Source organism: Rhopilema esculentum, chromosome 16 (assembly GCF_057945365.1).
Source record: "Rhopilema esculentum isolate cy_ngs chromosome 16, ASM5794536v1, whole genome shotgun sequence".
In the NCBI taxonomy this organism is placed as follows: Eukaryota; Metazoa; Cnidaria; class Scyphozoa; order Rhizostomeae; family Rhizostomatidae; genus Rhopilema; species Rhopilema esculentum.
The window spans coordinates 15,437,586-15,452,232 of NC_142830.1; the positions used below are offsets into that span (position 1 = coordinate 15,437,586).

The 14,647-nt window shown below is 37.5% G+C and overlaps 1 protein-coding gene across 2 annotated transcripts; it reads left to right on the plus strand.

Annotated features, from left to right (window-relative positions):
- The first annotated feature begins 777 nt into the window (after positions 1–777).
- Positions 778–13,656, plus strand: LOC135682566 (uncharacterized). Of its 2 annotated transcripts, none has more exons than XM_089113248.1 (5): positions 778–1,157; positions 8,283–9,041; positions 10,045–10,299; positions 11,396–11,576; positions 12,563–13,656. In XM_089113248.1, the coding sequence occupies exons 2-5, from the start codon at positions 8,351–8,353 to the stop codon at positions 12,780–12,782; spliced, it is 1,347 nt and encodes a 448-aa protein (XP_088969374.1). In that variant the 5' UTR covers positions 778–1,157; positions 8,283–8,350; the 3' UTR covers positions 12,783–13,656. The 2 variants fall into 2 exon arrangements, with proteins under 2 accessions (XP_088969374.1, XP_088969375.1); XM_089113249.1 differs by having other exon boundaries at positions 778–1,053.
- Positions 13,657–14,647: the final 991 nt, after the last annotated feature.

Genomic DNA, 14,647 nt, shown 5'->3' on the forward strand with positions numbered 1-14,647 from the left:
CCCTTCTACCTGCCCAGGGGCGCCGGAGCTCTTCTTCTTGCCCAGGGCACTGGAGCCCCTCTACCTGCCCAGGGACACTAGAGCCCTTCGTCCTGCCCATGGACACTGGGCAGAAAGAAGTCCACAGAGAGAAATTAAGTTGTATGTTCCCCACTTTTTTCAAGATAAGAATTTTTTACCGTTTTTTTCTTTTACTTTTAAAACAGTGTATGAGAAAAGGAGAACAAACTGTTTAGATGCCGATTTTGTTTGGTTTATTTACTAACTTATTTACGTCGATGTGCAATCAGAAACGAAAGGTCACAATTTTCTTATTTCCCCAACGTCTGTCACTTGAGTTTTAGCATGACACCTCCCCTCCTCGATTTTTCCCAATAAACAATAATCAGTTTTTTCTGAGAAGCGTCAAGTTTTCCTTCGTAAGCAGTATAGTATTTTGCTAAATTTTAGTCTGGGAGTTACTTTTTTAGCGCTTTTACAAGGTACATTTTCAAAAATTAAACTGGATGCTTAGGTCGCCAGGTTCAATTTTGTGGCGTCGTCCCTGTCATGTAACCAAAAAACATATCCCCCCGTGAGATGTAAGTTTTATTGCAAAGCAAAATCAAAATTTGATTAAGGTCGCGTAGATAAATAAATATTTCATAGGCAATTAAGTTTTGAATTTGAGTTCGGACCACACAATAGAAATATGAAAATCAGGATAGCAGCCAGGAAGGCCTAGGTACCTTGAAGCCAAAAAAACTAACCCATGTCGTCACGATACGCCCACCTGGCTGTGCTTGCTAGTGCGAAGGCAAGTGCACTTTCATTTCATTCTGCAAACAGGAAATCACAAGTGTGTATCCGTCTCCCTGTCCTGCAAACTTTTCCCCATTCCTTTTCCTGACGCGGGAAGTGAACTCGTGGGGAATCCCCTGCATTCCAAGTAAACTGTTTTGATCAGCTTGAACCAAGTCTGGTTGAACCAAGTCAAAAAGGACAACATTTTATAGCGTCAACCAAGTCTGCCGTTGTAACCTTAAATTGCCCTGGCTAATGGTCCTTGCTTCGGTAAGAAGAATAAGTGGAGTCTTATATTTTGTTCTGTTAATTTATGTTTGAATGCTCTGAAAATTTGAAAGCTTCTAGGCAGGCATGGACAAGGCTTTGCGAAGGTGAGTTGAAGTTCATTCATTAAATTGAAATGAGCCTGCCCATATTTCTATAGGTTTAGTACAAGCATATTGTATTTTACAAGGAAACGTGTCGTCTGGTGCTGTTTTTGTTTCAGAAAGGACAGACAGTGCCAAGGTGCTGTTTTGACACGTTTTGTCATTTGACTCGCACACTGGGTGTTTCGGGTTGTTAAAACAGGTTGTTTGTGGCTACGATACTGTAGATGTGGACCTGCTATCTACTACAAAATATAGTTAAAAAGAGAGCTAATTTTGCTAATTATAAGGAAAATAGAATTAAAACTATTAAAGCATATTTACAAAGATTGACATAATAAAAGAAATCTCTAAAAATACATGTAATTGTCACTTCTTAATCGTGGTTTTGTTGTCCCTTTTTCAAAAGTTATATTGTTTAATTTCTCTTTCAATTTCTTTAGCTTTTCTTCAAATGCATTTTTACTCTGTCTTATTACTTAAACTATTTCATAAAATTGTACGGCTAAATTTCAATTTCATGCTCCCTATCTCTGTTCTTGGTCTTGGTATTGTCAGCTTATTGTTATTGAAATGTTTGTTAGGTACCACTCTCATTTCCTTTAACCGTTCATCTGTCCTTTCATTTATACAGTCACTCATGATAATCAACATGTGCTTTTTATACAGATAACTTAAGATCTTCCTGCCAGCTGCCTTAACAATTTCGCCATCCCATAAACTTTTCTCTAGGTGCTTCACAGTTTTAGCTCTTCTGCCGTGGATGTGCTCTAGCCTTTTGAAACCAGCATCCCTCAGACTATAATGCAATAGGTGACTGATATGGCACAATTTTCTTGAATTAATAATAATGGACCGCAAATTTGTTTTCTGGTAAAGGCATTGCCTCTGTTTTGTCACAATGTATTGTGAGTCTATTTCTGGAACACCATCTGTTAATGTCATCTGCAATGATGTTCAGGTAATGAATTGCCTCATCAACTGTGTTAGTTATTACAAATGCAGTTGTGTCATCTGCATACATCCTGGTTTGCTGTTGAACCTGAATTGCTGTTGAAAAGTCATTGACAAAAATTGCAAATAGGCGGGTCCTAATATTGACCCTTGTGGGACCCCTAGATCTACTGTTCTCAGTTCTGATTTTTCTCCATTCACCTCAACATACTGGCTCCTGTCTTTTATTGACGAGTAGCTCATTAATTGACCCTGATATACCCATAGGATGAAGCTTGTGATTCAGTATACTATAACAGACAGTGTCAAATGCTTTTCTAAAGTCTATAAGCAGGGAACCTATTACTCTCTTGTCGTCAAGAGCAATTTTCCACTTCTTTGTCAAGTAGAGAAGCAAGGTCACAGAAATGACACCTTTCTTGTAACCCCATTGATTGGCAATTGCAGTGCCTGTTTCAGCAATTTTTTTATCTAGGCCTTTACCAATGACATCCTCAACCAACTTGGCACACTCAACAGAGATAATGGCCTGTAGTTACCCCTGTCTTTAGAGATACCTTTCTTGATAGCTGCATTCGCTCTTGAAACCTTCCATTTACCAGGGTATGTTTTTGTTTCCAAAGCTTTGTTTGCAATTGAACTTATGCTTACACAAATTGACTATGGCTTTGAAGCTTTGCAGGCAGGAAGTTTGTTCCCTTAAACTGAAATCTTTCCAGGGCATCAGCAAGTTTATGACAATATACTAAAATCTAAAATGGAAATATTCTGTTAACTCTTATTATTACCATAACATAAACTTGTTGCCTGAAGGAAACTTGGAAAAAACTCAAAAAGAGCTATTGAGACCATGTATCCATGTGAACAATTGATTGATTGATTGAAAGTATTTAAGAAAGGGTTGCCTTTCAGCATTGCTGATTTTCCAGGGGCCCTCCACTTACATTGTTACAAAATTAAATTAAACTAGTACAAAGAATAAAATATTATTCACATACCTAATACAAATTTACAAAGTTACAAAAGTTTATTAAAAGAATGCAATGTTACCTAATAAAAAAACACAATTTGATTAAAACAATAAAACACTACCTAAAACATCTATATATCAGATTTAAAACCACTAGTTTGCTTGCTTACACTCGTTGGGAGTTGGGAGGCTATTCCATATCTTGGCACCTCTATTCAAAAGCATTTTGACCATCAGATATCTTTTTTGGCGCAGCCAGTGGCAGTATTGCGAAGGATGTGGAAAGTTAACTGGGAAATTTTTGTGAATAAATGAACACCATGAGTTTTGACTCGTGAACTACAAGTTCCTGTATCCACGGGACATCAAAACTGCTATTGGTTTTGTTAGGATATTTGCTGCTTGATTTTGAAGAGCTAAAAGTGATTTTTCAGCTACACCATAGCAGCCCCAAACAGAACAGCAATACGAGAAATGAGGCTCAACAATCCAGCAAATAGTTTTAGTTTCTAGAGGCAAGAAGGATAAAGCATGTTTTAAGAAACTAACTGCTTTGTAAACTTTTTTGCAAAGAACACTGATGTGATATTTCCAATCTAGTGAATTGTCAGTTTGTAAACCAAGATACTTGAATTTTGATCAACAATCTCTAGTTTATGGTCCTTTATTTTTAGTGAAAGTTCCTGGCTTAGATTTCTCAAAACTCTTTGTTTTTGTCCTAAAATAATCACTGACTGGGTTTCCATTGCATTTTAAGATAGTTTGTTTCCCTTCAGCGACTTTTCCAGAATTTCTGAATCATTATTAATAACCTCATTCAGTTGAGTGATATCAAGCAATTGATAGCATAAGCTAGTATCATCAGCATAAGCTAGTATCATCAGCATACACGGAAATGGACAAGTCATGTACTACATGAGGGAGATAATTGATATAAATTATAAATAATAGGGGGCCAAGCAGGATCCTGGGGGTACACCAACACCTATGCTATTGATTTCTTAATTAATACCATTTACTTTGAAAAATTGTTTCCAGTTTGATAAATAGGAATAAAACCATAAAAGCTCTTGTTGCTTTACGCTGTAACAGCTAATTTTTTGGCAAAGAGTTTCATGGTTGACAGTATCAAAGGCCTTTTTTAGGTCTACGAATACTAGTCCCATTATTTTGCCTAGCTCTAGCCCACTGTACCAGTCATCATTGTTTTTAAACAAGCATGTTTAAGTTTATGCAGCACCGAAAACCAGATTGATAAGACCTATTATTTTCATTCATGTACTGGTACAACTGGTCGGCAAAAAGTTTTCAAAAAGCCTTGAAATGACTGGCAATGTAGATATTGGATGGCAGTTGGATTTATCTGACTAACCAACCCCTTTATAAATAGGCATAACCCTTGCAAATTACAATAAATCTACGTAATGGCTAGTTTAAATTGATGTATTAAACTTGACGGTCAGGGAGGTCTCAATTAAAGGTAAAGCCAGTTTCAAGATATAGCTTGAAATATTGTTGTTTCCAAAACTCTTGGCAGTTTTAAGTTTTGCAATTACATTACTGATGTCCAATGTATTTATACTTAAATTTGCTGAGTTTCCTGATCAAAATCCTTTAACAAATCAGTTTTACATGGTTTGGAACGCTTGTTAAGGAGTTTATTGATTGCTTTACAGGATTCTTTTACGTTCTCTTTACAAGCAGATATCTTTTTGGAAAAGTACTTTTTCTTTAACTGAGTCTTCATGGTATCAACCCTATTTGTGAGCTGCCTATATGAATCCATTATTATTGAGGATTTGTTTTTAAGTGCTACCATTTTCGTCCTGTCCCTATTGCGCATCAGAGCGTTTAAGTCCTGATTTATCAAAGGGCAATACATTTCGGGCATGTTTATCCAAGATCAAAGAGAAAAGGGCAGACAGGTTCTTGACACTTTTATCAACGTCTAGTCTAACTAAAACCCCTTGATTTACCTCCCTTTTTGCATCCCGGTTCTCGGCGAAAGGGGCTCTGTTGTCCGAAACAAGACCGCCTTTAACAAGAGCGAGCCTTGCCGAGGCGAATGAGCCGTTGCTCTTGTAATTCTATCATATTTTAGTACGGTTTCTAGCCACTTTTTCTTGACTAAATTTTGTGTTTTGTATGATCTTTACGGAGGCAAAGTGACGATGTGATCGATTTTGGAATCAGTGTTCGACGTTCAAAACAACGGGTTTTATCGACAGCGATATCAAGAGCAGCGAGAGTTGTCTTGGTTTAGGTCCTACTTATCCAATCACAAACAATTCTGTAGGGTTAATGGTGCTGATTCAAATGTCAGGAAAATAGAAGTGGGAGTCCCACAGGGTTATGCCTTGGCCCTCTTCTATTCCTTATCTATATCAATCATCTTCCACGGGCGATCCAAGAATCCTCTGTGACTATGTATGCTGATGATACCAGTCTTTGTCACCAGTCTCACGATTTGACTCAGCTGAATGAGGCTATAAATAGCAATCTCAAGAAATTGGAGACTTGGTTGCGAGGCAATAAGCTTTCATTGAGTGTGGCAAAAACTCATTCAATGCTCATATCCACCACGCAGAAAAGCAGCTCTCTTAGAAGTCGAAATGAAGCCTTGGAACTGAAGATACGCGACAATGAAGTAGTTCAAAGACAAAGTACCTTGGAGTGCAAATCGATTGCTCATTAAATTGGAAATGCAGCTTCCACCAAGGTCTCCAGGGCGATCGGCTTTTTGAGACATGCTAGATTCTTTATGCCGATGGCAAGTTTGAAAACTATTTACACTGGTATTGTGGAGCCTCACTTTCGATACTGTTGTTCTGTCTGGGGTTGTGTTGGGCGAGGGGCAAATCACTCTTGAAAATGGTGAACGAGATTAATAACCACTAGTGATTAATTTGTGATTAAATCAATTTTATGTGTGATTAATTTGATTTTTAGTGATAAAAATGATTAATTTTTTTTCTCAATTTTTGATTCTTTAAAAACTGAATCATAGATTCAAAAGTGCTCTCAAATAATTTCATGCTCAATAAACGTCGTCAACGATTTTGCAACATACTATGCAACAAAAGTCGTTTTTTCATACGATTTTGCAACAAAAGGTGCAAAAGTTTAATAACATTAGCAACTAAAAACAGAGCTATCTTTTCTAAACAGCAGCATATGCAAAAGATTGAATCAGTCTTATGGGTTGGTGACAGTGAAGTGAAAAACAGTGAAAAGTTGTTGATCACTTTGAATGAGACACTAAGACAGGTGCATGTGCTCTTTTCTGTTGGCCGTCAACTTTCGTCATAGAATTTGAATTTGCATCGAAAGATCTATCTTTCCTGAGCATTAGCATTAGCAGCATGGAAGCAAATAGCTTTGAATGGAAAACAGTAAACATGTGTTGAACCTTGTAAAAGACATTAAGGCAAATTAATGTTTTCTGTTCTGTGGGCTGCTACTTTCGTCATAAGAATTTGAATATGCATCAAAAAAGCTTACTTTCTTGAACAATAGCTTTAGCAACATGGGTGCAATTAGCCTGGGATGAAAAAAACAGTGAACAGTTGTTGAACACCTCGTGAAAGACATTAATACAAATGCATGTGCTCTGTTCTCTGCCCTCGCAAGTGATGTCGCTATTGGGAAATTAAACTGTCATTCCTGAAACTTTCACCGAGGGAAAAAAATTACAAGTTCCGGAAATATGGAACTTGATTATCAAACTTTATTTGGGGAAATTATAAGAATATGACATAAATCATTTCCCATAAATGTAACAGTTGCAACTGCAACAGCCGGAGCTGTCTTGATCCGCCCCTGTAGCAATCAACGAGAAATAAAGAAAAAATGACTTCTATCGGGTGTGGTTTTCGGTCAGTTCAACTTCAGTGGCATTTGGGCAACAAAAACAGCAATGGTTGTTTCATTGACCCTGGCATCATAACGAGGTTTTCATTTTTGCTCCATCACAGGGTACTCATTAAAACTTGCTGTTCTCTAGCGTGTGTTTGCAGATTTTCCAACGTATTCATGAAAAGATTGGAAATGTGTGAAAGGGAAAATCTAAATATTGAATTTTTCAATAACATATCCGGATAAAAGTAGGCAAGGATATAGGCAAGGCATATTTGCTTTAAGTAACTTTTGTGATTAATGTTGTACTTTGTGATTAATTTGATTTTTTTTTAATGTGATTATTTTGTGATTAAAGTGTGATTATTCTTGAGAGCATACGCGATTTTAAGCAGTGATTTGCCCCTTGGTGCTGGGTCTACAGACATCGACCAGTTGCAAAAACTTCAAAATCGTGCTGCTAGGATCATAACAAATAGCAGCTTTGATGCCCCAAGCAAACTACTTATTGCAGAGTTGGGCTGGAAGACCATTGAAAAGCTCATTGGCAATGAAACTAAAACAGTGATCTTCAAGTCGCTCTATGATTTGGCTCCTCCATACTTGTCTAACCTCTTCACCGAGAATTCAGCATGCTCCTCCCGCTGCCTCCGGAACACTAAGACTTATTTAAGGTAGCCAAAGAAAAGGTCAGCAAATGGTCAAAAATGCTTTTCTTTCCGGGGAGCTAAACTATTGAATAGCCTTCTTGCTGAGTCCAAGACGGCATCCTCCCTGGCTGGTTTTAAAAATAAATACAGGGTTGACTAGTTCATTTTATACAGTATAATACCATGTAATTGTAAATAGGTTTTTAATATTATGGCTTTTTATTTTGTAGTATTTTAATTATATGTTGTAATTAGGAGGGCCCCTTGAAAAACAACTTCCGTTGAAGGGCAACCCTCCCTAAACAAATCAAATATGAAAATAACATGAACTAAATATGACACGCATAGCTAGTAACAATTACACTCAAGGAAAAACATATTATGAATTAAGAACTATAGACTATGGATAGATCATGAACTATTATTTTAACTTGGTTTGAGTAACCGCGCCCTCCCAACAAACACTGGCAAGGAACATTTTAACTCGTTAACTTTGTCCATTTTCCGTGTTTTCATTACTTTGTGATCTTTAGCTACTGCTCCATTAAATTTACGGAGGACGTAAACAAGATAATGAATAGACAATATTTGCTTAGTGTTGCAGCGTTAGTGTTGCAGCGTTAGTGTTGCAGGCTTTGAAATTTTCTGTTGTTTTTTGGTTAAGCAGATTTGAAATTCCTGGTTTTATCTTTCTTTTAGTATATAGCAGACAGGGAATCGAACATCGTTGAACTTCTTTTGGTGAGCCTAGTGATCTTCCTAAAGTCATGAGCTCTGGATCAGTCTCTGAACAGCTTCGTCAAAAAGGAAATAACATCTACCGTTCAATAACCGATGGCTTGGCACCAGTTTTGAAGAAGTCGCGTTTGGTGGCAGCGATAGCGAAGTATAATGAAGCACATAGCCATGCTCAAAACGCAGAAGAAAAGGCGTCTGCATTGAAGAATGTAGCAAAGGCCAGCTTTAAGTTAGTGTCCTTCCTGCCAGTGCAAACGGAGCACGAGATCGAGCTCGTGAGATATCATGCCAAAAATGCCATTGATAGCTACTCACAAAGCTACGTGTTAGGGCAAACTGTAAAACCAAGCACATGGCTTCAGGATCTTGTCGCATGTCTGCAGGATTGCTGGGTTGACCTCATCGATATAGCGGAAAGCATACCTTTTCAACGCAGAGTTTCTCTTTTGGAAGAATGCGTGTATTCTGTTGGCATCGAGTCCTTAAGAGGACAATACTGGCTGCAAATCGCTGAAATAATGTTTCATGAATCTGTTCATAAACTCAATGAGAAGGATTTCAGGCAAAGCCTTTCAATAATACATAGCTGCTACCGCCCTGTGGAGGAGGCTGCGAAATCTAAGCGACACAACCCAGCTATCATGTCAGATGTGAACGTCATGAGGGAGGATCTAAGATTTCACATATGCACCGTCGAATCACTGCAAGCAATGTCCATTGGTAATGTTTCAGCTTTCCTTTTTAGATTCGTTGTCATACCTTCATTAGATTCAAAGCAGCAAATTTCCAGTCTCGGTGCGGAGGCTGGACCATGTGAAATCTTGTTTATTTGCATCACTAGAACACTAGCAAAACATGGGAAATTGAATACACATTGTATGGCTTATCGTAGGTGAAAATACAGTGGAATCTCGATATAACGAACTCTAAAGCGAGCCAGAAAATAGTTCGTTATATCGGGAGAAAACGTCTTTAGGTTTTTTCTCCGCTCACACCATAAAAACCTGCGGTGGGCTTGTATAGGCCATCTCCAACTTCTGTGCACATTTTTCTCCAAAATGCCAAGCTGAATTTAAATATTACTAATGGTTAGTCATTTAAAATGAAAATCCTTATGTTCCTCTTATAATTTTGAACCAAGAGGTTAGCAAAGCTGGTATCACTTCACTTCTAGTTGGCGGCTGAATGACGTCTTCAATTACTTCACATTCTTTTTTGTCTTCTTCTGCTTCTTCATCAGAGATTCTGGGACTCTCAATAAATGTTTGTCGTCGCTCATTGCCAATGTCTCATATGTAAAAAGGTATTCGTTATTGTCAATGTACTCATTCGCAGTGATTTTTGACGCAATCAAACTTTCATCTCGTGCTCTGTGTCTATCAGCCAGTACTTTAAATGTATCATCGGCATATAAAAATGCTTTCCCACCAGATTAAGTGATACATTGGCACCGAAAATAAATAAATAAAAATAACAGATGAAAAATTTATGAAAAGTTCGTTATATCGAGGGAAATTACGATGAAGAGATCTAAAAATTGGTTCGTAATAACGAGAGTTCGTTGAATCGGGGTTCGTTAAATCGGGATTCCACTTTACTGGTTTTTTAAAATACGATCTTTCTATTCATATTCATTATTGATTTGATTCCCTTGAGAATTTGTTCGCTCTTCATTAAATAAAGACTCTTTTATTGACAATGGCTCGTTTTCTCTTCGTTTCAGGAGATGACCTTCTGGAAAAATATTGCAAAAAGGATGGTGCTGTAGATATGACAATGGCTTGGGAAGTTTTGGATTGGTATAAGAAAGCTGCTCTGGCGACGCGCGAAATTGAAGTGGAAATGGAAGCGATTGCACTGAGTCGCATTGGGAAACTATATGACGAAGTTTTTGCAATCAAGTCTAAGGCCAGAGAAAACTTTAAGAGGGCAATTGAACTGGCTATATCGATGCATCCAAGGACATTTAACAATGAAGGTGAGAAGTGTTTATATATCCCACATCCTGCTGCAGCTATTTCATGTTGGAACACAGCAATTCGAACACGAATAGAATAAATATATTCGGCTATGAGACTAATCATTGTAATGCGTTCTTGTCTGTTCTTTGATTATAAGTGAACGTAGATTGAGCCCGTAATGCAAACGCATAACGTGTACAAAATTCTAAAGATCCTCGCGCTAAGAAAAAAGCGCAAAAAGATGAAGAAAAGGGTTCGTTCACCTAAGCAGCAACTAATGACAATATACCTATGGTAGCAACACGTTAAACAGGGTGTCGCAAAGGCCTTAACCCTTTCCCCAATTAACACCACTCCACAGCAGGCTTCACTGCCACTAAAATTAGAGCAAATTTTATAAAGTTCAAAGTATTGTGAGAAAGGCTAGCGAAAATAGAAATTAAGACGTTCGACATTTCATCGATGTTATTTTGGAGTTAAGTAGCGACGTAATTTGCAACTAAAATATCGACGTACCGTATCGACGTATTAATTGGCGTAAGGATCGAGGTAAGAAGCGACGTAATTTGCAACTTACATTTCGACATATGGTATCGACGTATTAATTGGCGTAACGATCGTGGTAAGAAGCGACTCAATTGGCAAGGTATGTATCGACGAATATAGTGTTGTTATACATAGACGTAGGTAGCCTATAGCCCATTTCTAGTTGTACCTATTGTAGCAGATGAAATCGACTCTTGTAAAAGATACAACAGAAAAAGAAAACATTTGTATTTGTCGTAAGACGTTTTTCATACAATACCCCAGAAATGACAGATAAAACTATATGGAAACCTGATCGAAACCAGGCTTCAGGGGCAGCAAAACTTCCTTGACTTGTCTCTGAGCCTTTGTCTCAATTCTTTAAATATGACCCAACCCTACCAACTATTTTTTTTTCATTTCTAGAAAAATTGTTTTGCTAAAAGTAGATGTTAATGAGATTAAATAACAGAATTGTTTTTTTCTGATTGTAATCACCTACCTCCCTCCCCCGAAACATCCTTTGTGCTAATCTGTTTTTTACCTTAACAAATATCTGACAAAAGTGTCGTCTTTTTTCTACAATAGACTGGTATAAAGTTTGTACCGAAACTCTTGAAAAGTATCAAAAAGAACAAGTAAAAAAGGAGGACGAAATATGGAATACGGCGAGACAGAAATATCTCAAGGAACTGGAAGCCGAACTCAAAGAGATCGACAGCCATGCAAAGAAAGGAGACATCACTTTGGTGAAATTTGTTTACAAAACGTAAGTAATCGATAATGCGCCAAAGAAATGTAACCTCAAAGAGAACAGCCTCCTCGATCTTGTAGGTCTAGAAACACTGTTAAAACAAGTGATTCTGCCATTGGTCAACATCTTTTAGACAACCCAGATTGTGCAAAACTCTATAATGACGACATGTTTCGGATAATTGGCAGAGCCCGGTCGTCCTTCCATCTAGCAGTTTTGGAGTCAATCTACATAAAAACGAAATGTAATTTGTTAATCAAAGTTTTTATCCTTTTCTCTTCACAAAGCTGCCACGAAAAATTCCATCACTGCTCTCGTATGGAGACAGAAAATTTTTGTCCTCGACACTAGATAAAATTATTCAATTTCATAACTGCTTATTGGAGAGAATAGTAACCTGTTCTTAGTTTAGTGGCCGTACACTCTTTAATGTCAACCTAGTTTAAGGGCCTGTTTATATTGAGAAAATCAACTCGGCTTCCAGCCTGTGAATTGAGAGGTGAGGTCCCACCCTGAATCCTTTGTAATTGTCGTCTTGCAAACGAGAACCCACTACATGAGAGGTTCTCACATAGGTGGGGTGTATTTCTTTCACATGAAATTCGTCTCACGTGTCAGCATAGGGCTTGAAGGTGGGATGATTCTATCCTTCTACAGCTGGAAGGTGGGAAAGATACATTTGCTCTTATAAACAGGCCCTAAGGCGTAATCTATGAGGAAGCTATGCAGGAAAAAAGACAGAGAGTGACAGAAATGGGCAGCCCCATTCTAATGTTTTGTCTGTCCTCTTTCGTTTGGTTTGATGCCGAGCAGGTGAGAGGGTCACGTCTATAAGCAAATTACTAGCAAAAAGGCAACGTCAGTGACCGGTTTGCTTGTGTGATTTCCCATTAAATAAGACGCTCTGTCAGGAACCTAAGCATCAGTGCATTGATATGCTACATCGTCCATGTAATATTTTAAATATAAAGACGATGATAAGTGAATATTCTATTTTCAAGACATCCACCAAAGCAGAAAGGAAATACCCTTCCGGAAAAATTGCCTGACATTTCGGAAGGTATCGCAGAGTATAATGCGGATATGAAGACACTGCTAAAGAAAGCTATTGTGCACTACCATCCAGATCGATGTGACGTAAAAGCTGATGGTGAGAAATGGAAGGTGCTTTCAGAGGAGATCTGCATGCGTTTGACCAGAAGATACGAGTCGTTTAAATAATGTCATCGTGAGGACGTCATCGTGAGCCAACATAGCGAGCACGGTATTATCATTACGCTGTTTTCTGTTGGTACTGCAGCAACCAACGATTAATCTAAACTGTAATTTCATTAGTTATATGTTCCTGCTATTAATAAGTAGTTCTGTTATCGCTTTTGTTGCAGAGTTTTTGATGTTTTGTTCTGTAATACTGTTGTTATTGTTATTAGATTTTAGTTTGTTGATTATTATATCATACTCATCCCGAGTTTGTAAGAATGCTGTAAATGTTCAATTAGTTAACTTCGTTTTAAAGTAATAGTTAATATTCCCCCAAAAGACTTTTGAAAGCTTTTTTGCTCCCGCAGACATGTTTAGAGCAGTATATACACCTCACCCTCAGAGTCTTACCCTCGATTCCCTTGAGCTAATAAATCAGGGCCTCTAAATAAGTGTATTACTATTCCAATATTAGGCAATGAAGTAAGACATACCATTCGGGCAGGTTTTGTGAATGGTGCCTTAATTGAACAACCTTAAATGCAAACTGCTATTCAGTTCAAGAGAAATTTGTTGTCTTTCTTTGAAAAATATATGCATATTTGTAAAATTTATCCGTTTGACATGTAACTGTAAATGGGATTTTTCCAAAAATTAAAATGATATCCCACCACAGGGGCATATTTCAAAAAGTTGATTCGAATGCAACTCTTAATTGCACATGTAAAGGGGAAATATTTCAGCAAATCAATTTAGAAACAGTAAATCGTTCTAAAGGTGAGTAGATTGCCAGCTTTAGTTTCAAATGATATGTTAAGCTTGTATATTCATTGTTATGTAACTTCGATTATATTCTAGATTTCCTTAAAGAAAATAACCAGTACGGTAACAAAAAGAGTTTTTTTTTGAATTTCTATTTCAACATAATTGATTCAATTGAATTGAACGACTAATCCATTAAAAAATTGACAAATTCAGTGAGACATTCCAGTTACAAATCCAGATGTGACATTATCAGTACGGATCATAAATCATGTGACCTAACAGTACGTGATAGAAGCAATTAGGATGTGTGAAAGAAGACTGAGAAGAATAGTGGTACACAACTCTACGGAGAAATAGACAAGGAGCAAAAGGAAAACAAATGAAAGGAAGAGAAAAAGAATAAGAACAAAACCATGGGAGTAGATTGCTCCTGAGAACTAACTAAAGGTCTTTCTCTGTGAATAAGAAGGCCTTCGTGAATTAGCAGTCAAAGTAGTTGTCTGTTGTCTGGGAAATTTTCGAAAATGGTTACGAGTCTAGTTCTACCAATAATTTATGAATGGAAGTCACTACGAGTCACTAAGACTTCTTTTATTTCTTTTAAAGCAACAAAAAATGGAATGTAGAGTGATAAAAAGATCGGTCCTATGAAAAAGCAAAAAAAATCCTTAATTTTTATTTTGGTTTAGACTTTATCTGTCAGTTTTATCCAGACCTATTTGGAAGATACCCTTTCCATCTACTTATTCTTCTAAAGCCATGCACTTGCCTCAAAACTACAACATTGTTGAATAACTTTCTTCCGATTCGTGGAAACCTAAATGTGTTCTTCAGGCAAGAATGATAGGCTTGTTGCAGTGCCGTCGCAACAAAATTTATATTGGGGAAGCTGCCCATTGTTTTTTCTTATTCAGTAGACTGTTATAAAGGAATCATGCTACTGTTTGACAATTATTGGGGGGCTCCAGCCTCAGTCTAGTCCCAGGGTTGTTGCTAGTAGGGGGGTGCGGCACCCCCTCTAGAAAATTCTTGTCGGCAAATTTTCTAAAAGTAGAGTTTTGTCGGGTTTTGCTTTCAAAGTTCCCAAAGCAATAGTTTTAGCGAACAGTTGGGATAAGATG